The 23,703-nt window shown below is 36.9% G+C and overlaps 1 protein-coding gene across 2 annotated transcripts; it reads left to right on the plus strand.

The window, feature by feature from the left end:
* Positions 1-1,152: 1,152 nt before the first annotated feature.
* On the plus strand, positions 1,153-20,745 carry pak6b (p21 protein (Cdc42/Rac)-activated kinase 6b). 2 transcript variants are annotated; one of them, XM_066677232.1, is made up of 10 exons: positions 1,153-1,261; positions 5,574-5,669; positions 9,782-10,000; positions 11,609-12,247; positions 13,469-13,942; positions 15,842-15,975; positions 16,723-16,849; positions 18,655-18,780; positions 19,572-19,706; positions 19,955-20,745. In XM_066677232.1, exons 3-10 carry the CDS (start codon positions 9,791-9,793, stop codon positions 20,120-20,122), a joined length of 2,013 nt encoding a protein of 670 aa, XP_066533329.1. In that variant the 5' UTR covers positions 1,153-1,261; positions 5,574-5,669; positions 9,782-9,790; the 3' UTR covers positions 20,123-20,745. The 2 variants fall into 2 exon arrangements, with proteins under 2 accessions (XP_066533329.1, XP_066533328.1); XM_066677231.1 differs by lacking the exons at positions 1,153-1,261; positions 5,574-5,669 and having other exon boundaries at positions 9,719-10,000.
* The last annotated feature ends 2,958 nt before the right edge of the window (positions 20,746-23,703 follow it).

Here is a 23,703-nt window from a genome sequence, read left to right on the forward strand (position 1 = left end):
TGTGTGTGTGCATGCACGTCAGTACAGGTCATTGGCTTAACCCGAGCATAATGTGGCTCCAGGGCGTGTCAGAAGTGCCCCATTGGATTTGGAATAAAAAAGGAAATCCAAGGATATATTTTTGGAAATATTTAATGAATCACCTAAGAACTGATACAAATGACTGACTGATCAGATTAGGTTTAGAGAAGTGATTAGTAATATTAGCAACATTGTAGATGTAAAAGTATCTCTACTTCACATAACACTTATACTCGCTTGGTCCCCTGCCCCAAAATGTAGCCTATAACATTGCAAAACACTGTCTGTAACGGGAACTGTGGGCTTTGGAAACCACAACAGCAGTGGTAATGTTAAGCATGTTGGTTACTCGAAATGTATTCATATGTTGTTGTCATTTGGGACTGAATACATCTCCAAACTTTAGTTCAGACAGATCATTTGTGTCAGAGTTTTCATTCTTTGCTGCCATTGTGACTTGGACAAAACAATGCTATCTCTGTGGTAGCTTGGAGACTATAGAAGTAGCTAAATTGTGCTGGAGGTCTGCATTTCGAGGTCAGATTTTTCTGGCCAATCAGCACCCTGCAATATTTACATGTCACGTTTATTCTCTACCCTGCTCACTTGGAGCTAGGTGGGAGCAGGAACTAAAAAAGTATCCTGCTTTCAGGGACCAGGTACCAGATTCGCACAGTGGCCTAGCCGAGCCGAGTAGGTACCATGTAGTGGAAAAGTACCGTAAGAAATGTGAATGGAATCATTCACAACAAAATGTTGACCCATATCAGAAACAATATCTCATGTTTCAATAAAAGCTGCTCAAAGGTTTGAAGAACAACAGAGATTCTTCTGTAGCATCACCTCTAAAGAAGTTTTGAAGCACATGTTTTGTGTGCATACATACCAGTGTGTATTTAGAGTTGTGTTGGTATGATTACAGCAGAAGTGTGAGAGGTCAAGTCTGATTGCAGATCAACTCTGCTTACACTACCTTTACTCTCATTCACTCATGCTCTCTCCTTCACTCTACCTCAGTTACTCTCTCTCGCACTCTTTCACTCTCCCTCCAGGGAGGAACGCGCCCAACTCATGCGAACATGTGGAGGCCTGTACAGAGCATGTTGACTGGATCAACTACCACAGTTCTATGAGGAAGTGAGTGAGAGACACAGACAGTATGTGAGGGTTAAGACTGAGTAAGGGATCGTCATTTTGCTGAGTCTTATCTGCAAGAATATCCCCTTCCTCAGACAGAAAGGTAAGATAGCAACCTCCCCACCTCCTGTTCTCTCTCCTATTTCTGTCTCTCCATTTATCCCTGTTCTATTTCTCAATTTCTCTTGTTCTGTGTCTTGCTCTATCTTTCTTGTCATCTCACTCTTTTTGTCATTTTATTTCCCTCTTCTTTTCAGCCTCACCTCTTTTTCTCTCACTATCTGTCATTATTATCTTTTTTTTCTCTCTCTCTCTCTCTTACTGTCTCTCTCATTCTCTCATTTGTCTCACACTTTCTCACAGTCGTTCACTCTCACTGGATCAGTTAAGGTAGCTTGGAAAGAGGGGGAAGGGACTCTGACAAAAGGTACGTTGATGAAAGCTTCAAGTAGGAGAGCAGCTTCATAACGGCCATGTGACTGAAGAGAATGAGGAGTAGAACAGAAGATACAGAGCGGTTACTGACAAACAGCACATGATCCTTTCTTATTCTGCCATTTTTCACCTTTCAAAAACTCTTTTGTCGTTTTAAACAGGTTAGTTTTTTTTTTAAAAAAAGACTGTATCTGTGTGAAAACATCATTGTACTTTAGTGTTTTTAATTGGAATGTTGTCTTCAACAACGTAACCTAGCCCTTTTATCACATGACCTCAAAATATACAGTCCATGTACTTTTTACAATTTGATTTGGTGAAGGACTGGCTCATTTTTGCACTGTTTTGATCAGTTGATCCAGTGGACTGCTTGGTTTAAGAACCTGGGCTTTGAATCATTTAATGGTAAAATTATTAATATTAATAAATCAGTGTATTTAAAAGTACACTGTAGTACCAATGAGGGGGCTAACTATCCCTTTAGTATTCATTTGGCTTTGGGCATGATGAACTTAACTCTATTATGGCATCAGTAGAACAACATCATTTATGTTGTAGGCAAATTAAGTTCATGTTTGTGAAGTTCTTACTATCTGAACTATGTAGTACCTTGTACTCTCATTGTGCAATGTAGGATGTCAGTGACGTGAATCAGAATGATTCAAATTTAGGAGCTCTTTCAGAAGTGCTAAACATCCGGTCTCATCAGGTTGTCTTAAGCCTTTTTCAAAAAATAATCCAACAGCCTGAGGACTGAACTTGTTCTTATGTGTTCTGTGGGATTTAAATTACAGACGGTTACAGAAAACAATGTGTGTGATGGGGATGACCCAGATAATGTGATACTGAACCTGTTTGTCTGCTGCAGTGTAGTGGACTCTTCAGTAATAGTCTGGATGTTTCTCCAGATTATGTGCAGAGGTGGAAGTAGCCTAAATCCATTTTCAATCCATTGTTCATTCATCCATTCATTCATTCATATCTGTAGCTGCTTTGTGACTTAAGTAAAATAAAGACCCAAGTAAAAGTAAGACTACCTGAGTGAATAACTTCATATGTACAAACGTTTGTAGACACCCATTGAAGTTGGAATATTCATCTATATTAACAACCACCTTAAGTGGGAAATAGATAGAAAATAAATTTGTATTATCTCTATACAAAAACACTACCAAATGAACAGGACGTGCATGAGCCTAGAATTACCATGCCCAATGCTAAGCATCAGCTATAGTTGGAGTGGTGTTTAGGACACACATCTAATCACCCCACAGCAACAGCTTACCTCAATATTGCTCTCTTTTTTTGACTGCATCACCTTCTCTCAGCAATGTTCTTGCATCTAGTTTATCACCTTCCCAGAGGAGAGGAGTTAAATGTGGACAAACTTATTACTACGTCTGTTAGATCATGTGTCCTTTTGGTCGTATAATAAGCAAAAGAAGCAGCAGCACTGGAATTTCTAAGAACATTTAGCATCTAGAACAAACTGTTCAATGCACCCTTGGTCTAAAACAAAATTATAAACCTTAAAAATCAGGGGTTAGAACAACTACAAAGATGTTGTCACAAAAAAAAAGAAAGAAAAATAGATCATTCATTGTCTGAAACTGTTTTTCCAGTTCAGGGTTGCAGTGGGTCAGAAGCCTACCCAGGATTATTGGGCGCAAGGCAGGAACACACCCTGGAGGGGCACCAGTCTTTCACAGGGTGACACACACTCACACATTCATTCACACGTTCATGTGGACACTTTTGAGTCACCAATCCACCTACTATGTTTTTGGGAGGAAACTGGAGCACACAGAGGAAACCCCCGCCGACACGGGGTGAACACAACAAACACTACCTGCAACACCACCGTGCCGCCCACAAAAAAATTAATTGCTAAATATAATTTGTTTAAAATTAGAAAGTACACATGCTTGAGTAAAAGTAGCTATTACCGACATCATTTTATATGTCAGCACTGTCTGCAAGCTCACAACACACCAATTTACCTGGAGACATCATCGGGCATTAATTCAGCTGTGAGACATGAGGAGAACTAGTCAGATGAATGATCCTAGTCAGGCATCATTCTTCAGTTTAGCATCTGCCTCATTATTCAGACTTGAGGCAGAGTATTGCAAGTCACAGCATGTGTTACAGCGTCATGTACATTATTCAGTGAAGTCTGAGGGGAACGGGGGACATTATTTTTGTCAAGGTTAAACCAGCAGCATTCTCACTGCATCCAAGTAAACTATGTGTTGAAAAGACTGTCGTTGCATACATTGATATTTACAAAATACTAACTTTACATTTATGAATTCTAATGTATGTAGATGCAATATTTTGTTCTCACACTGGCAATGCATGCCAAATTTCAAGAAAAGTTAGGATGCTGAGCAAACTGTAAATGAAAATAGGCTACAGTAATGTGCAAATAATTTAAATCCTGTTTTTGTCTGAAAATTGTACAAAGAAATCATTTCAAATGTTAAAACCAAGAAACTATTGTTTTTTTGAAAAGTATATGCTCATTTTGAGTTTGATGCCATGACTGAGTTTAAAAGGAGCACCTATGAGAACTTGGAAATCATCAATGTCTTGTACCATGGGCTAAAACAGTGAGGGACCATCCTGCTTGTTATGCACAGTTCAAAAGCCAGCATCCATGATGGTATGGGGTGCATAAGTGCACATGGCATGGGTGATTTGCACATCTGTGAAAGCAATGTAAATGCTAAACAATGTGTATAGGTGTTGGAGTAAAACTCTGCCATCCAGACAGCATTCTTTCTTCTGGTAAGTCCTTGTTAATTTCAACATGACAAGGCCAATCCACAATCTACATGGATTCCAATAGCAATGGGTCCTTAGTTAACAGTGCCTGGATGCTGAACTAGTCCAGAACTGGAACCTATTGACAAACAACTTGTGCCTTATGAAAATACATTAAATATATAAATAAAACAGCAACAAAACCCTGAGACCTTGAGCTGTTGAGCATCTGAAATACAATATCAAGCAAGAGTGGAAATAAAATTTGACTTTTAAAACTAACATGAATTGGCTTCGTGGATTCCAAATGATGCAAAACAGTGGTAAAAAAAAAAAAAAACCCTATCCCAAATTTTTGTTGGAATCAAATTCGAAATGTTGAATTTCTTTCAAAATACAATAGTTGACTATATAATATTTTCAATTAAATGTGGTGTTTAAATGATTTGCACAACAATGTATTTCATTTTCATTTACATTTTACACAGCATCACCTTTTTGAAAATGTAGTTTGGATGTGATTTTTAACAGAGGCAAACGTTATCAGTAACTTTTCAGAATTCCTGCAAAGGCCAGTCATTAAGATGTTCTGGCGTGAAATGGTGCAGTCACTGGTGAGTCAGTTTTACTCACTGCTGTGGTGATAGGAACTAGACATCCAAATCATCTAAAACAGATACATCACATATTACAAGGGAAGTTAGGAAATAAAAGAAGTTTGAACATATTTTTATAATACATGCAGGGCATTGAACATAAAACCTTAGAGAATATGCATAGGCTTATTTGTTTAGAGAGTTTTACAGTTTTAATGATGTTATAGTGGTGTTGTGTTAGACCTCCTGGTGAAATTTGGTTGTGTCTACCTGAGCAGACAATTAAGTCCTAGTCATGTCACAACAAACATGGAATGTCTTGTTTTATGACTAAATAGTGTCGAAATGTTGAAAAGTTTAGGGATTTCCTTAACATATGCTTCAGTTTGATTTGCATTATTTATTCTAATATATACAGAATGAAAATTATTCTTGACCTCCTTTCAACATACACATCCTCCTGGGCTCATCAAATCTCACTGTTTGTGCATGTAATGCTCCACCGCACCCTCTGATTAAACACAGCAGGAGTGTGAGAGTCAGAGAATAAGTCAATGAAAAGTGTGCAGACATGCGTTTCTCCCTTCACTCCTCTTCATTTGAAATCTTAATCATCAGGTTTCATGGACCTGGACAAAATGACCAGATGATGGGAACTCTGTGAGGACCATCCACCAGAAAAAAATCAACCAAGGGCCAAACAGTACTACACAGGTATGACTACATGTCACAATTCATTGCTGTGTCCTTCACTCTGTACTCTATTCTTTGCCCAGTAACTTTATCTATTAACAACATAATTGTTTGCATTTTTCTTATACGCACACACGCACACACACATGGTGAGGCTTGTCTTCTGAAGCTCTCGTAGTGTTGGGTGTAATTCACTACTTTATCATATAGATTCAGAATTTTATTTACCATCCATCCATTATCTGCAACCGCTTATCCAGTTCAGGGTCACGGTGGGTCCAGAGCCTACCTAGAATCATTGTATGCAAGGCAGGAATACACCCTGAAGGGGGCGCCAGTCCTTCACAGGGCAACACACACACCTACGGACACTTTTGAGTCACCAATCCACCTACCAATGTGTTTGGCTGTGTATTTTAGGAATGCCTAAATTGAAAAAGGAATAACACTGAGGATTTATTATTCTCAGTTGTTTAATTGGCTTTACTGTTATACGTGCAGAAAAAACAGGTTCTATGATGTAAATTTAAAAAAGCAGTTCGTATTTATCCAACAATGTCACCGAATGCATGTGGCAATGTTTCCACCTTGAGATTTGTTGCCCATGTATTAAGAAACCATCCTGGCATTTTGCTATGATTTCTCAACTTATGCTCAATAATAAAGTTCTCACAAATTGTATTTCAGCAGGATCTACATTCATTTGCTTTAACAACATTGAAAATGTTTCAGAAGTAGCAGAAGGTGCAATAAACATTTAGACTAAACATATATGTGGGAAAGTAACACATACAGTATACAATATACAATAGCTGGGGAAATCATATTGTAATACTATAATTTTGAAAAATGTTTGTAGACCTCTGCTCATCTAATAATTCCTCTGATATTATGGATATTAATAAGTAGTTTTCTCCCCCTTTTGCCGCTGTCACAGTCTCTGGAAGATTTTACACTAGATGTTGGAATATTACTTTGTGAGCTGGTTTGCATTCAGCCAAAATAGAGGTACTAATGTTAGATGAGAAATTCTCCAGTTTGGAATTGCATTCATATGCTTTCTAAGACGATATAGCAGGTTGTGTGTGTGTGTGTGTGAGTTGTCTGGATGCTTGTACAGGAGAAGTTGTGCTTATACACAGTATCTTACATGTAGGTCTTTTTAAACTGAACAATTATCTGTGGTTAGACTTTGAAAATTATGTTTGTATAAAGAGTTGTTTAATTCATAACACTGATCCGAAGCAGCATGTCATTAGAAATCAGATTGCATACACTTTTGGAGATAAGTTAATGAAAGGAGTCTAGGAATGTAGTATCCATTATCCTGTAAAGAGTTCAAACCTCTTACCTTAATAGCAGCTTAATTGCAGAGTCCTATTCCTCTCTGTGTAAAGTTCACTTGTGAGTAAATATTGATCGACCTACTTAAACAAGGACATAGCCCCGAGATATTAGATTTGTATAGACACAGTGTCTCAACGTGTTATCATTTCCCACTCTCAAACTTAGCTTTATGACTTTATGACTTTATGAATATGACATTACTGTATAATATGCTGCTTTGTTTATAAATACATCTGTAGTCCAAAATTTTACTCTGCAGGTTATGTGAAGTTGTTTTTTATCTTGATCTACTAAGGTTAGTGTAAGGTTTTTTACACTACATGGCCAGGGCTTTGTGGAGACATGCTCATCTAAGAATTCTACTAAAGTCAAAGATATTAATGTGTAGTTTGTCTGCCTTAGCTGCAATAATAGCTTTAACTAGAAGTAATGTAATAATAGTGTAATAGCTAACACTAGAATGTGGATATCTTTATTGTGAGGATCTGATGAAAGTCAAGAGTGTTAGTCCTGTTAGGTATTGATGTTGATTATCAGTTCTGGATCATAAATACTACTCCACTCCAGGTTTTCTCTGGTCATTGGCCTTCTCTGGTCCCTCTATTCGGGAGCCATTATGAGATTTGTTTAAAGACAGCTTTTTGTCTGATTTATGTTTAATTTATTTAACATATTATTATGCAATTATATTATCTTTATATCAGTGGCATAAAATGATCTTAAAATGACAATATAATCATTAATCCCAGGTAGCTACTTTTAGATACACCTTTGTATATAGACATTCAATTATGTAAGCACATCCTCCATACAATCTCCATAGTACTGAATAGTATATAGTACTGAATAGTATTGAATGAATTTAAATTCTTTGTAACAGATGTACATCAGTCTAATTTCACCTTGCTCAGAGTCAAGCATGGGCTTATTGGGTGTATCCCAGCGTTAGACTGAGGAACAGTAGATTTGTGTTTTCTGGGGTGATCTGAAGTGGTGTTTGTGATCCAGAATTAATCATCCAACTTCAGTACCTGACCTCACTAATGACTAATTCTCAGCATCCCTGTTAATTCTGTTAAAGGAGACATATTACAAACCAGTGTGGCATAATGGCCCAACAGACAGTGTCACTGTCACAGCTCCCGGGTCCTGAGGTTGGGGGTTTGAGCCCTGCCTAGGGTGACTGTCCTTGAGGGGATTTGGTGTGTTTTCCCTCTGGAAAGGGAGATTGGTAGGTGGATTGACCTTGCAAACGTTTAGATGTGTGTAAGTGATTGTGTGTGTGTGTGGAGCCCCGTGATGGACTGGCACCCTGTTCAGGGTCTGCTCTTTTCTGTTCGTATTAAATCTGTACTTTTATTTCTCTGTGCTTGTTATATTTGTAGGTTAGTAGGTACTCCGTATCCCAAAATGAATGTACTATTGCACTGAAAAAAAATTATTTCCATAATATATCCCCTTGAACTTCAGAAGAAATTTTAGATAAGCAGGTGTCCAACAAGTTATGGGTATAGTGTATGTTTAAAATTATTTATTTATGGTATGACCTATTGTGAGAGGCAAAGAAAAGAAATGATGCATAAAAATCAGGACACAAATTTGTAATAATTAGAACAAATCTGATTCCGGTATTGGGTAATTGATTGCACAGCAGCACATAAGGACATGCATGCATCCATCACTGCAAGGGTCACTGCAGGCCTAATTGTTCCATCAGAGTCGGTCTGGACCAGTGATCAAAGCGAAGGTAAATGAGGACATGCTGCATGTGCTTACTTGATTGGCCATATTCAATAAAACCCAGTCTGAAACAGACTTCACTGAACTGATGGGCATGAACTCAGTTTGTTTTTAAAGGCAGGTTTCAACTAGAATGGATCCCAGACTGCTCACAATATTTTTTAGTGATGACTACATTTACATGTGTGAATCTGGTGTGTATATTTCTTAATAAACAACTTCAATCAGCTAGACGTACACACACAGAGACACACACAAAAAAACATACACATATACACGCTCCTATATGGTACAGTGTGTGTGAGTGTGTATTGTCCTGAGACAAAAACATTTTAAGTAATTTTAATATAACACAAAAGTCACACACCCTCACACACTACCTGTACCACATAGAGCACTTAATTTCTACAATTAGAGAGTGTTATCCATCTGTTTCTCTGTATAGTTTGCTATCTCCCTTTCACCCTCTTTTTCAATGGGCAGGACCCCACAGAGCAGGTGGAACATTCAGCAATGTGAATGTATATCTCATGAGATGAACTTTATAGAAAAACTGTAAATAAATAAATAAGCACTTTTATAACCATGGTTTACTACTTTAGGTGTTAAAATGACTGACTGCAAGTAAAAACTGCAATTTAAAAACTGTACTAGGTGTGCAATTTTAGTGCAGAATTTCATAAGATTATGTAATTTACAGCTTTGCTGAGCTGAGGAAAAGAGCATGATGAGATGAACATAGTGATAAACAAAGCATTTAGGGGGTGTGTCCTCTGCTGACTGTATGATAGTGCTCTCTCCACACCCTCCTCCCTCACCTCTGCACCCGGGCGGTGTGGTTGTTGTATGCTCAGCCTACTAAAGTCATCTGATTTTTCTCCTTTTTTTCTCCCTCACACACTCATTTGCATTTGACAGGAAGTGGTGACTGTGTCTTAGTGTTTTTTTTTTGTTTGTTTTTTTAGCTCTGTGGCTGTGTCCTCATGGCTTGGTTGAGGGAGATTAAGGATTCCCACATTAATGCACTTCACTGCTGTTTCCCGCAGGTCCTCAAAATGTTCCAGAGGAAGAGGAAGAAGAAGAAGAAGGTAGAGATCTCTGCTCCTAAGAACTTTGAGCACCGAGTGCATACATCCTATGACCCAGCAAGGGGTTGCTATGTGGGACTGCCGCCACAATGGCAGAGTGTGATAGAAACACTGAAGAGACCCAAACCTGTGGTGGACCCGTCTACTGTCACACCTGTACGACTTAAGCATGAAAAGGTACAGCAGAATTGTATTCATTTTTATGTAGACATTTTTTATTCTTCTATCATTTATTCATATTGTACTTTAACAAGAAATGAGGCGGCTTTAATATATGTGCTCTAAACTGTGGAAGTCCCTACCACAAGACACTCAATTTAACAAAGAACCTTAAAAGATATCTTTTACTTTTAGCTCTTCTAATTTATTCTATCATTTTACTTTTTTATGATCAATCCATAGTTTTAATGTATTTTGTCTCAAGTTGTAAAGAAATTTGAGCTGCATTTTGCGGTGTACCTACAGGTGCTATGAACTTCCTTTTATTATTATTATTGTTGTTGTTGTGGAAGTGTTGTTATACAGAACAGTTACTGTCTCTCATGAATGCAGCAATGGCCAGGCATTTTCTAAATTAAGAGTTTAATTCAAAAACATATATTTTTGAAATTGTTGATTGTTCTGTTTTTGGGATGCAACACTGCATTATTTCCATATGAACTGTTTTGTTATATTAAGCAGGGACTCAGACACAAGTATCCCATATAAAACTATGGTCTGCTTAAAATAGATTTTAATGTAGTGTTTATAGATTTTTTTGCCTTCCATTGTGTCCACAGTTATATAGATTGTTTGAAGTGGGCTTTTAACAGAATAAAATATTAATACTATAATCTGATAAATGTATTCTCTTAATTAAAATTAAGGTTTTATTTTGCATGTCAGCTGTTATTGTTTTTAAAGCTCTTTAAGTGTAGAACTTGACATGCCATGATACTGAAATAAGTCTACAAAACTCACATAGTAAATGAAAATGCAGAGAGCAGTGACTTCTTGGACAGCAAAAATGGGCAAACCTGAAGGGTAACTTTTATTTCCCCATGCTTCAATTAACTGGGAAACTAGATCACATTGTTTTGACACATAACTTAGGCCTTTCTGCTATGTTTCCTGACTAATGTCGTGCCCTCAAGTGCTTTTAGTTGCACAAATTAGTTAATAGTTTGATGTATGGTATGATGAATGTTTTCTTCAGGCATAAATTAAATCTGGATTGAAATTAATGTCAATAAAAAATTGAAACAATATCAGTATCTGAGCTAAGACTTTATTCCAGGAGTAAAAGCTTTTGTAAAAAGCTCAGCTCATTGACAAATTCTGTACTTTCAAATGGAAATTGCCATTAACTTTGTAGAAACCGTTTATCTGTATGGTGCTGTTTGTTTAAATTTTAGAAAAAATCTGTAGTTTTCATATTAAGTCACCTCAGTGATGCTTTTAAACAAACAAACAAAAAAAAGGACCATATTTAGATCTCTTATCTCTGCGTTTGTCTTACACTTTATAGCACTGTCTTGCTCTTTAAAGTAAACAGAGCAGTTGTTTTATACACTATGTGATTAAAATGTTGTAGAAACCCCATTTATTAGTGAAATCAGGTACTTTAAGTTGCAAATGTGGGGGTTCAATTGTGCATTTACAGCTGGTATAATCTCATGAATTTTATATTGTGTGAAACAACAGTTAATTGTAAAAGTTCACTAAAATGTACAAACCAACTTGTATTTTTGTTATTATTTTGTTAATATTATTATTAATATGATTATTTTGATATTATTCCTACAGACCATTGTGCGGGGCAGTTTTATTGGCCATGGAGACTACATTGCTGCAGCAATTGCTGAAATGACGCGCCTCTCTGTGACTAGCTCCAACTCACTGAGAAGGACCAGCCCATCTCTACGAAAACGAGCTCAGTCCATGGGTCGCCTGGGCGAGGTGCCTGAGGGGGACACATACCAATATCAGGAGCTGAATAAGTCTAAGCAGACAAATGGTCAACCCGTCATGGACTGGCATGAAAGGGCACGGCAAGTCTACAGTGAGAGTGGAAGCCCACGGTCTGGTGTCAAAAAGAGCACCACCCTGCAGCCTAACGGTTTGCCAACAAGAGCCAAGTCTATTATAGAGGTCAGCAGCCTGTCCAATGAGGAGCCTCCACTCATGCCTAGGGACATTTTAACCTTATCTGAAACAGACCAAACTGAGAGCTATACATACAGTGAGAGATTAAGGTATCAACAGCATAATCTGCTTCGGCGAGACAGCAGAACCAATCCCAGACCTGTGTCCTGCCTCTACAATACACCCATATTAAACCAAAGTCCAATTTTCAATTCAAGTCCAAGGGGGACTCCAAGCCCAGAACTCCCCCTGGGTTTTATGGACACCCCTAGGAGACCTTACTCTACTTATGACTTAAAAGTAAGTTGTTTATTTGTTTATTCTTTTATTTATTCAGTCATTTATGAATTCACTAATAAATGTCTAAATATTCATATGTGATTACTTTATCAGTTTAAAAGAACACGGTATGACATTACTGGCAATTTATTACTCACAAAGCCAACGAAAAAGGGCATGCTTAGCACTGGTATCTATAGTCATATAATAGTATTAGTCCCATTATTTGTTAATATATAAAACAAAAATAGAGAATTTCAGTTTCCTCACAACTCGATTCAAGAGCACACATGGGATTTTTGCCCCTAGTTTGGGAAATCCTTCTCGGGAACCTTTGACACTGTTGAAGAAATCTGCTCTAAACTCTGTCAGAATGTACATAGCTCTGAATTCTTTAGGACATTTGATATTATTGTTTATCCACATACCACAGATGTTTGTATTGTATTTCTTGTACTAGCTGATGCACAAAGGAGTTTGACTTCCAGTTTCTCAACAGTTTCTCTTACTGTTAAAAGTTGAATAGGATTGCAGGACACAATCTTGGCATATTTAGTGTTTCACTAAATAATTTTTAAGCTTCATGTATTTTTGACATTTGTTTAGCTTTAGTCTAAATCATTCCTTATCAATTGAGGGTGCCATTAATTATCAAAGTTACCCCTGTATCTCATCGATTGATAAGACATTATATGTTTGATCCCTGGCCATTTCATTGTCATCTGTGGCCTGGACACAATAATTAATCACAGTTATTCTTGTCCATGTGTTCAGCTTTTCAAGAACTGTTGTGTAAGCAGCAGTTTGAAAAGATAAATTGGCTGTATTCATGTGACTTGAAAGCACATGGTTGCCTTCATACTCAACATGTGATGAAATATATAATGGGACCTAGTCAGTAGGTGGAACTCGCAATGAATAAATTGAAGGATATTTTAAAAAATCCTATCAGGAAGAACCTCAAGAAATATCTGACACAGTTTAAAGATTATACTTTTCTATCCTATCTTTGTTAAATTATACAAAACGTATATATCTAAATTTTTAGATCCATACTTAAATAATTATTAATGCATGCAGCATCATTCAGCACAAGAACTGAAGTTTGTATGACACTGTTTTTCTTTTTTGGTCTAAAAAATCAAATGTTAAATCTCAGATCACACAGCAGCACAGCAGTAGCTTCTAGTCATCTTTACAGACCCCTGACTAAACCTGTCACTTGTTCCTTATCTGTTACAGACAAATACTTCTGCCTTCTCAGCCATGTCCAAACCCAATGGCACCAGCAGCCCAAAACCAGGGCATGATACAGCCTCTCATGCACAGCAACCCTCTTCTAGTCATACGATAGGAGTTTCTCCTGTTAAAGCTTCGGTGCCACCAGTACAGAACAGTCCCTCTCAGCCACGGCCTTCCCCTGCAGGTTCTCCTGCCTCTACCCTGTCTGGAGCTTCTTCCCTAAGCCTGAGAACACCTCCACCAGCTGCCATCAACTATGAAGAGCCCAAAATCACTCACGCGCAGTTCAAAGCTGCTCTGCAGATGGTGGTGGACAAAGGAGACCCCCGCATGTATCTGGAGAACTTTGTGAAGATTGGTGAGGGCTCGACAGGGGTCGTCTGTATTGCACGAGAAAAGCACAGTGGGAAACAGGTTGCAGTGAAGATGATGGACCTGAGGAAACAGCAGAGAAGAGAGCTGCTTTTTAATGAAGTATGCTATTCTATGCTATGCTCAGTTGAACAACTCAAAATTATCAGTTCAGCAAAATTCATTTTAAAAAGCAGATGAAATAGCTCTAGGCAAAACACTGAGTTGACTTTACTTGGTCATTATTTCTGTGCATATTTAAGATGAAAGGCTATGTAGTGTAATAAAAATATGTGAAAGTGATGTTCATGTGCATCACACATCTGACAAAAGATAACTTTGTACAGAAGGTAAAATGTATTTAGGCTTAATATACACTGTCAGGCCAAAAGAAAATCACTTTTTGGATTAAAAATCAAAGTATTTAAATAATTAAAAAATCTGGGCAGAGATTAGTATTATTACTTTGCATTAGGTTGTTAAAATTATGCCACAATTAATCGTTTCTCTAATCAAAGCTAAAGGCAGTGTTATTTATTATAATGAGATCTTGGATCATTCTTATGTGCCCAGTCTTCAAGACACATACAAATGTGGTACAGCATGAACCCGAATCCCGCATTTTGCGGGGTGAAAAACACAACTTATTCACAACTTATTCTTATAACTACTATTATTGATTTATAGTTTTTCAAGGTTTTTGTAGGTTTCACATCAAATAATACTGCATTAGATCAACAAATATAAACTAAAAAGCTTAAATAATTCTTTATTGTGTGTATTCTAAATAAACAAGTATTATTTCATCATTTTTTAAAAAGATTATAATAATAATAACAATTGTAAATATTATCAGCATCTGAGAAAACTGCCAAAGTACCAAAATGTTTTTTATTTGTTGGGAAATTTTCCATATTTGCCCTGAACTAAATTCCTGAAAGTCTGGGCCTGCTGTGACTGTCAGAACTTTATCAGTCATACATCCCAGAGCTTAGAATATCAAGAAAAATATGTCCGTCTGATGCTACAAATTTATTTTGTCACAGTAATATGACATGTAATAAATTAGCATCAAAAATGCTTATGTTTTCAACTAACAGACACCTCACACTAACAATCTGTGTCAAGATATCCGATGTGGGAGTATGATTTCAAGGCTGTACATTGAGAAATATGGAAAAAAAAAAAGCAGGCGCTAGGTAAAATTTTGGTCAAAACATGACAAATTTATAGAAAAATTGATTTATCGGTCTGCATGAAAACCTCAAGTGATTACATATTTGAGTAGCAAAGGTTCTTTAGAAAATAAAACAACATATTGAATATGGCTATGTCACATAATTACTGTTTAAATGCAACTGAAATAGGCACTGACAAAAAAACGGAATAGCAAAATACCTACCTATATAAATAGGGTCCGAACTGTTTTGGTATAGGGCGGCACGGTGGCGCAGCAGGTAGTGTCCCAGTCACACAGCTCCAGGGGCCTGGAGGTTGTGGGTTCGATTCTCGCTCCTGGTGACTGTCTGTGAGGAGTTGGTGTGTTCTCCCCGTGTCCGCGTGGGTTTCCTCCCACAGTCCAAAAACACACGTTGCAGGTGGATTGGCGACTCGAAAGTGTCCGTGAGTGTGTGAGTGAATGTGTGTGTGTGTGTGTCTGTGTTGCCCTGTGAAGGACTGGCGTCCCCTCCAGGGTGTATTCCCGCCTTGCGCCCGATGATTCCAGGTAGGCTCTGGACCCCCCACGACCCTAAATTGGATAAGCGGTTACAGATAATGGATGGATGGATGTTTTGGTACAACACCATTCACTTCACCAGTTATGGACCCTTAAATACTAATATTTAAAATTCCTTGTTCTTGTCAAAGAGATCAATTTTTTTTCATCCCTTAAGACCACTTTAGAATTTCCTCCATCATGTTAACTTCATAGCTGCTGGGTATAAATGGTATAATCACCTTTTTAGGGTACAAAATATCTCTATATAAAGTTAATAATTTCCACATTTTTATATATCTTAGGTGGTGATAATGCGAGACTACAGACACAAGAATGTGGTGGAGATGTATAAGAGTGCTCTAGTGGAGGAGGAGCTCTGGGTCATAATGGAGTACCTGCAGGGTGGAGCTTTAACCAACATAGTGTCTGAAACCAGGTAAGCATCACAAATACAATGCCTGGTGGTTTAAAACTGTATGTCTCACTCTGATATAACCGCTATAATGAGAAAAACAGCTGATGAAAATTAGGAGTGTTTTGATTTTCATTTACAAAGCACAGAGAAGCATCTTTCCTTGTAAATGACAATGTTGCATTTTTCCCCACTGTGTCAGACAGACATTTCAGAGCTGAGATTTGAACCTGAATACTTTTAAGACTATTATAGCTTTAGGTAATGGATTAGCAGTGCCATGACCCTGAACAAAGACTGCCATTTGAAACTTATCAAAACTGGCCTAAGCAGAAAAACTAGAAACAGAAATTAACAGCTTAAACACTCTTTGCTTTCATTTTAGCCACAGACTAAGATTGATGACTGAATTAAGTGACATTCCTAAGAAGCATTTCTCAGCACATTCTAATTATAACAGAAGTTTCAAGCAGGAAAACACACTATAACCTGTCTTTCTAATTGCATTTTTGCATTATTCAGCTATTCAAAAACATATGTGATGGAATCATGTGGAGAACTGTGTTGCTTGATCTCTGCCACACTCTTTTAAAAGTAAAAAAAAAAACAATATAAAAAATAGAATTATTATAATCAGAGTATAAAAACAAACACAGGTCAAAGATAGTTTCTACCTACAGTTCAACCATATTCTGGACTCTTTTATGCAAAGAACTAAACATCTAGACTTATGTTGACCTCCCGTTGCTGTGCTGTTGTGTGTTCATGTAGGCTGACAGAAGAACAGATAGCTACACTGTGTGAAGCTGTGTTACTGGCTCTGGCCTATCTCCATGCACAAGGTGTCATCCACAGAGATATCAAGAGTGACTCTATACTACTGACACTGGATGGGAGAGTAAGTGTACATTTTAAAAGAGGATCTTGCATTATATCTTCACAAAACCTTGCATCACAATTTCTCCCTCTTTTTTTAAAATAATTTGAACACTCCACTTACCCTTTGCATTCAGTTAAAATGTAATGATAAATATAATAATGTATTATAAATTGTTGAAATGGACCGCCTCCTTTTTTCTACACTCACTGTCCATTCTTTGAGTAACACTGACCACACAAGAGCACTTTGTAGTTTTATAATTACAGACTCCAGCAACAATGTGTCTGATCTACTCATACCAGCACAACAGCCATTAACATATCACCACCACGTCAGTGTCGCTGCAGTGCTGAGAATAATACACCACCCGAAACATATCTGCTCTGTGGTGGTCCTATGGGGGTCCTGCCCTTTGGAGAACAGAGTAAAAGAAGGTAATAATATATACAGAGCAACAAATGGACTATAGTCTGTGATTATAAAACTACAAAGTGCTCCTGTATGGTCAGTGGAACTAAGAATGGACAGTGAGTGTAGAAATAAGGAGGCGGTCATAATGTTATGGTTGAAAAGTGTATGTTCATCAGTGTCATTCAAAAAATATTATTTAGCTTGCAGGCAAGTTTTTCCAGTAAACCCTCATAGTTCCCAGGTTGACTATCATAGTCTCTGAGACAAATCTGTTTAGTGCGGTGATAATTTCATTTAGACGGAAAAACAAATGCAGTGTAACCTGTTTTATGTCACTTTACTCCCTCGAGTTTGACTGTCCTACTTCGATACTTTGGAACAGCTGTGTGCAAATGTAGATCACTTTTTTAATTTATTAGTATTTATTCAAATATCAACTGTTGTGTTTTTATGTTTCTTTAACAGTTACTTTAGCAATTTGTCCACTTTATTTCACCCTGTATGTAGCAGACAAATACAGATCATTTAGATTTGTAATGTGTAAATAATTTAAATCTATATAGCTGTAGTAGACTTAAGGTTGCTGACAGACATGTTCAAATAAATCCCATAGATTAATTACTGACATAAGTCAACAGTCTCTAATTATAAAAGGAGACGTTTTGAAATCAGACCATCAGAGGTTCATAAAACATTAAATTCATAGGGAAGACGTATGAAATTGCGGAACACCGCCCCCCTGTGTTTACCTTCACACATTTAAATCTTTACTCCACATTGTCCGGAAAGAGGGAGAAACAGAGAGGAAATGGTTTTTAATTCATTTCTTTTGTCTTCACTGATACAATTACTTGTCCACACACAGCATGTTTGCTTCATTTGTTTGTTTAATGTGAAATTGTCTCTTGGTAAACTTAGCAAAACCATCACTGTACTACTACATTGTACATGGTACTCAGTTTCTTGGGTATGAATTAAGTTAAGGAGTGAAGCCTGAAGGAGCAGTACTACGTCCTAAATGAGAAGTCTGTGGATGCCTTAAGTGTCCTGCTGATACAAATAATGGTGGCTATACTTGAACACTGATGAGAGATATCAGCCAGGGCCACATGTTTACAAATGTATAGTGTCTCAGGAGTAGCCACAGTTACACTTAAAAACAGTAGTCTTGCTGAATAAATAGCTTTTATAGTCATTTTATTAGAAGAAATAACTATTAATAATGACTAACCATTTTATTTTTATTATTATTAGTAGTAGTAGTATTAGTATTATTAATTTTTTTTCTTTGTGATCCCACATTGAATAAACCATTGATCTAAAGTACGCTCCACAAATGTTGGCTCCTCTTGTAAACATGAGCGAACTGGGCTGTAATGGAATTCTGTATTATTTATCATTTAAAATTCTAGATCAAACTGTCAGACTTTGGATTCTGCGCTCAGATCAGCAAAGATATCCCAAAGAGGAAATCACTGGTTGGAACGCCATATTGGATGGCACCAGAGGTCATCTCCAAAACCCCATATGGCACTGAGGTAAAGAAAATGTATTCAAAAGCTTATATTCTTCTAGCTAAATGTAATGAAATCCAAACAGCAAATTTGCTATAGCTAATGTAAATTCCTCCTACAATAGATGAAATTGTTACTGGAACAGAGGGGAACAAACTCTCTGTTGATACCCTTTATTTAACAAGAGTGTGTGCTGGTGTCTGGAAACATTTGGACATGTATTGTACCTGTGTATTAACAGCTCTTAATCTGCTTTTTGAGAGAGGACTTGGCAAATCTAATCAAGACTCCTGCAACTTTGCTGTTAGAACTATTATTAAATCCAGGCCTTGCCACTCTGTTTTAACACCCACAGATAACACTTATCTCCCCTGAGCTATTTTCTGCCCTTGGTTGAAAAGACCATGGAAGGGAAAGAAGAGGACTGATTAGAATATTATCATTCCAGGACAAAACCTTGAATCTCCAAGATGCTAACAATTCAGGAGAAGAAACATCCCTAAGTTACAATAGCAGTTAATGTGAATATATTTAACTGGCAACAGTGCACATTACATAGTCCTGCTAGTAAAGCTATTCTCACCTGAACTGAGTCTAATCACTTTGTGAGCACATCTATTTATTTGTTTATTATGAAACTAATATTTTAAGATTGTACCAAATATTTTGAGTTTTTTGCTCAAAAATGAAAAGCAGCCAAAATGAAGGTACAAAGTTTTGTTCCTGCAACATGTGCTTCCAGGCATGTTTTTATTTGTGTAAAACAATGGTGGAAGAGTCTTTTCTGTTATATTTTAATTTGTGTGTATTTGCAGGTGGATGTGTGGTCTTTGGGCATTATGGTGGTGGAGATGGTGGATGGAGAGCCTCCTTATTTCAGTGACACCCCTGTAGCTGCTATGAAGAGACTGAGAGATGAACCAGCTCCTTCTGTCAGGAACACCAGCAAGGCAAGTCTCTTTCATACAGCTATATTTTCAGTTGTACACTATTTTGTAAAAAAGAAAAAAAAAACTAAACTCATTTCTATGTCAAATTATTTGAGTCCGTGTTTAGAGTCTAGTTTTTTGTTTGTTTTTTAAATAATGTGGGACAAAATGCTCCACAAGGGACTACTCGATGCTTTACATCAGTGACACAGTGCATTTGGAGCCAATATTTCTGTATGATTGGAGTTCATGCTCATGATTCTTTTCAGATCTCTCCAGTTCTGAGGGATTTTCTGGACTCCATGTTGACCAGGGACCCACTGCAGAGAGCGAGTGCCAGTGATCTGTTGAAGCATCCATTTCTGCTGCAAAGCAGCTCTCCTCGCTGCCTGGTGCCGCTGGTGGAGAAGTATCGTAAACGTATGTCCTTCTGCTGATGACCTCCTGCAGAAATAAAGTTTATTTATGAGCTCTTTTGACTAAACTTCCCTCTGAACATGCCCCCGGTGACTTACAGTATCCAGCACTCTCAGACACACTGTCACTGAAGTGGTGCCCTCGAGTACATCTACAGTCCCTTCAGTTAGTGGACAGAATTCTGCCATATTGCATTATAACAGATTTTTACGTTGCATTGATTGCATAAAACGCCCCAATTGTTTTTATTTGTTTTTCTATTTAAAACAGTTGTTTTATGACACCCTATAAATATTCGCCTTCATGTCTGGAAAAGAGAAAGTAATGTTAATGTAATTTTGTACACACAACTACCCTTTAATGTCACTGTTGTACCTTGAGTGTACTTTTACACTGTTCGTACTTTAGTGAAATAACTGTTGTTTGTTCCTGCTGTGGTTTATTCATGTTTTCAATAACTTGCATCTCCACCATTTGTGTTATTTTTATCAGTGGTTCTTAAAGCCCTAATCCTGCTCCTGGAATACCACTGATGCATACAAGCCTTTCATCATTTTAATTGTTGGCTACATCCTTTCCTGGAGCCACTTGTTCTATTTCCTTTTTGTAAATAGATATTGGATTTATTTTTCATGCTGCTGTACAGGAGAAAGTTTTTATTTAAGAAAATAAAAAATAATGTTTCACCTCAAATGCTTGTGCACTGATTAGGGTGTATCTGAAAAACCTGTTTGTAGAAGTATTTTGATTTTGCCCTTTGACTTTTATTGGATGCAGGGCAGCTCACAAAACAGACTTTGAGCATTCTTACATATTCACTCACTCACAGTTATTTTACCTCAAGGAGTACTATTCCTCACATGCTCATACTTGGGTACAGCTCCACAATTGGGTGCTAATATGATCCATATTCATTTATTTATTTATTTATTAAATAATCATGTATAACAAACACGCATTGAAATAATTTATTATGCAGCTAGAATTTTTAATTTATACATTGTATCTGAACCAGCTGATAAAGTCACCAATGTCTAATATGAGTTTTCCAAAAGGCCATTTGTGTATTCAAGGATGAAGTGGGCAACGGCTGCATGGAGAACCCAAAGATGACTATTCTCACTGAAAAGCCTGTACATGAACAAGTGCAAAAGGCTGTAAAGTATTTATCAATAATAAAAAGTAGAAACTTAATATTTTTTATTTTTGTGGAATGTCAACTTGCCATTTTTCATCATAATGTCACAACACAGATTTTTCAAATTTACAAATGCAGTTATTAATAAAGGTAACGCAAATGTAATGTCCATTAAATGTACATATTACGTATACAAATAAGTTGTAAAGGTTTTTTGGTGAAATGTATAATTCTAATTCAATATTCTCCTGAAAAACATTCTCTTACTCCTTTGTCAATTTATGGTATTTATGGTACCTGTTGCATAGTATTAAAATCAACATTCGTAATTTTATTCAACAACAAAGAAATAATCAAAATATTTATTTTGAAAATTGTAAACAAAAATAGTTTATTTTTTCAATTTCACTGTGACTCCAGTTTCCTCCCACAGTCTAAAAACACTGGTAGTCCATAAAACATTGGTACGTGGATTGACGACTCAAAAGGTGTCCGTAGGTGTGTGTGAATGTGTGTGTGTGTGTGTGTGTGTGTGTGTCACCCTGTGAAGGACTGGCGCCCCCTCCCGGGTGTATTCCCGCCTTGCCCCCAATGATTCCAGGTAGGCTCTGAACCCACCGCATCCCTGAAATGAATAAGCAGTTACAGATAATGACTGAATTAATTCATTAATTTCACTGTGAGTTCCATCAAGGAAAACGCACTACAAAAGCATTGATTTATTCTGTGCTTGAGGATATGATTGTATCCAGAAATATGTGTAATGTTTGATTTGACTTTATATAGATGACAATATGTGTTAACAATCATGAATGTAGCATATTTATACAAGATTTTTGTACGTTGTTTTTTTTATATGAAATGACAATTTTAATTTTTACTATGCAACAGTCAACAATTAACATAAAATGACAAAAGCCTAAATATTATTTTAATTTTTAATTACAATTATACCTTACACAAAACATTTTAAACACTTAAACCATTTAAAAAAAAAAACAATGCATAAACATGTACAGGGATTTTTTTATTATGGGCTTGTTTAAAATGGTCACAGCAGATGGCACAAATAATTTGTTTTACCCGTTCTCTCTAGATAGTGGGACCTTAAGTATCCTGCCCCATGGCAGCATCTGGAATGATGAATAAAGTAGGATCACTGTAAACCTGAAATGCTTTTTTGGTTTTGGACTGAATGTATAACTGTAGTTACAGTTGTTTGTCTCCAATAATCTTACTGGCTGGTTTAACTACCTTGGGCAGTTTGTTCCTAACTGGGAGTAAACAAGACACAATCTAAGGACTGAGAACCACATCTCAATAAGCTCTAAATAAATGACCAATACACCATGAACAATGTATGTTTACTGGTGTTAAAACTCCTAAAATTCCTGAGGAGAGAGCACCTCTCACCCATTTGTTAATTAATTTGTCAATGAATATTCCCAAGTATTTTAAAAGATCCACTTGTTCCACTTCCTGCCCTTTCATGATAACTGGTTTAAAGACAGACCCTATACTGCTTGTTACTGTCCTCCCTCCAAAGCATAGCTCTTTGGTCTGGCTAAAATTAAGATTGATCATACACTCAGAGTAGGAAGAGCTAGTACCATTCTGCGTTCAGGCAACAAGGGCAGTATAATCAGCATATTTTATAAGGGAAATATCTTTACTGTTATATTTTATCTGATTTGTGTACATGGAAAATAGTAGGGGAGATAAAACACACCACTGAGTTCAGAACACGCAGCAGGAGAAGGTGTTGTTAATACAAACACATTGGGGCCTAATTCTCAAAAACCTTCTGGTCCACAAAACAAGGCTATTAGTGACATTCAGGTCACAAACGTGTTGCAGAAGATGAGGGTGGACCATATAAAAAGGCAAAAGAGGAATTAAAAAAGATTGCTCAAAGATATTGTCACTGTTTAATAAAAACAAGTATCTCCAAATTAGTAACGTTACAGGAGAAGAAAAAAAAAACTTAAATGTTCAATGGAAGCGAATGTAAAAAGCTTTTATTCTTAGTAATTTTAGAACATTTCTATTGGTCCAGTCAATATGAGCTGGCCTTGTCCAAATGACCAAAACATTTACCCAATATAATCATTGTAGCAACTTCTAATCCTCCACTAGCTTGGTAGGCGAACTGCATAGGGTTCATGTGCTTAGTTTGTCATCTATAATTTAAAATCTACAAGCAATGGGTCTAAAGTCATTAAAGATTTGTATGTGAGCTGGTTTTTGGCACTGGAATGATTGTCGCCATTTTCCAAGACTGATGTACAAAGTTAATATTAAAAAACATCTGAAATAATTGGTTAATAAAAAATGTCATTGTTAGATGACACATTACTTTAAGACCCCTCCCTTGAGTCCATATGGTCGTTTAGTTCAAAGGGGCTGAATGAAAATAACTTCTTCTATTTAAATATCACAGGAGCAGGCATCATTCCTAGACAG

The sequence above is a fragment of the Hoplias malabaricus genome, chromosome 7, assembly GCF_029633855.1.
Source record: "Hoplias malabaricus isolate fHopMal1 chromosome 7, fHopMal1.hap1, whole genome shotgun sequence".
Lineage (NCBI taxonomy): Eukaryota > Metazoa > Chordata > Actinopteri > Characiformes > Erythrinidae > Hoplias > Hoplias malabaricus.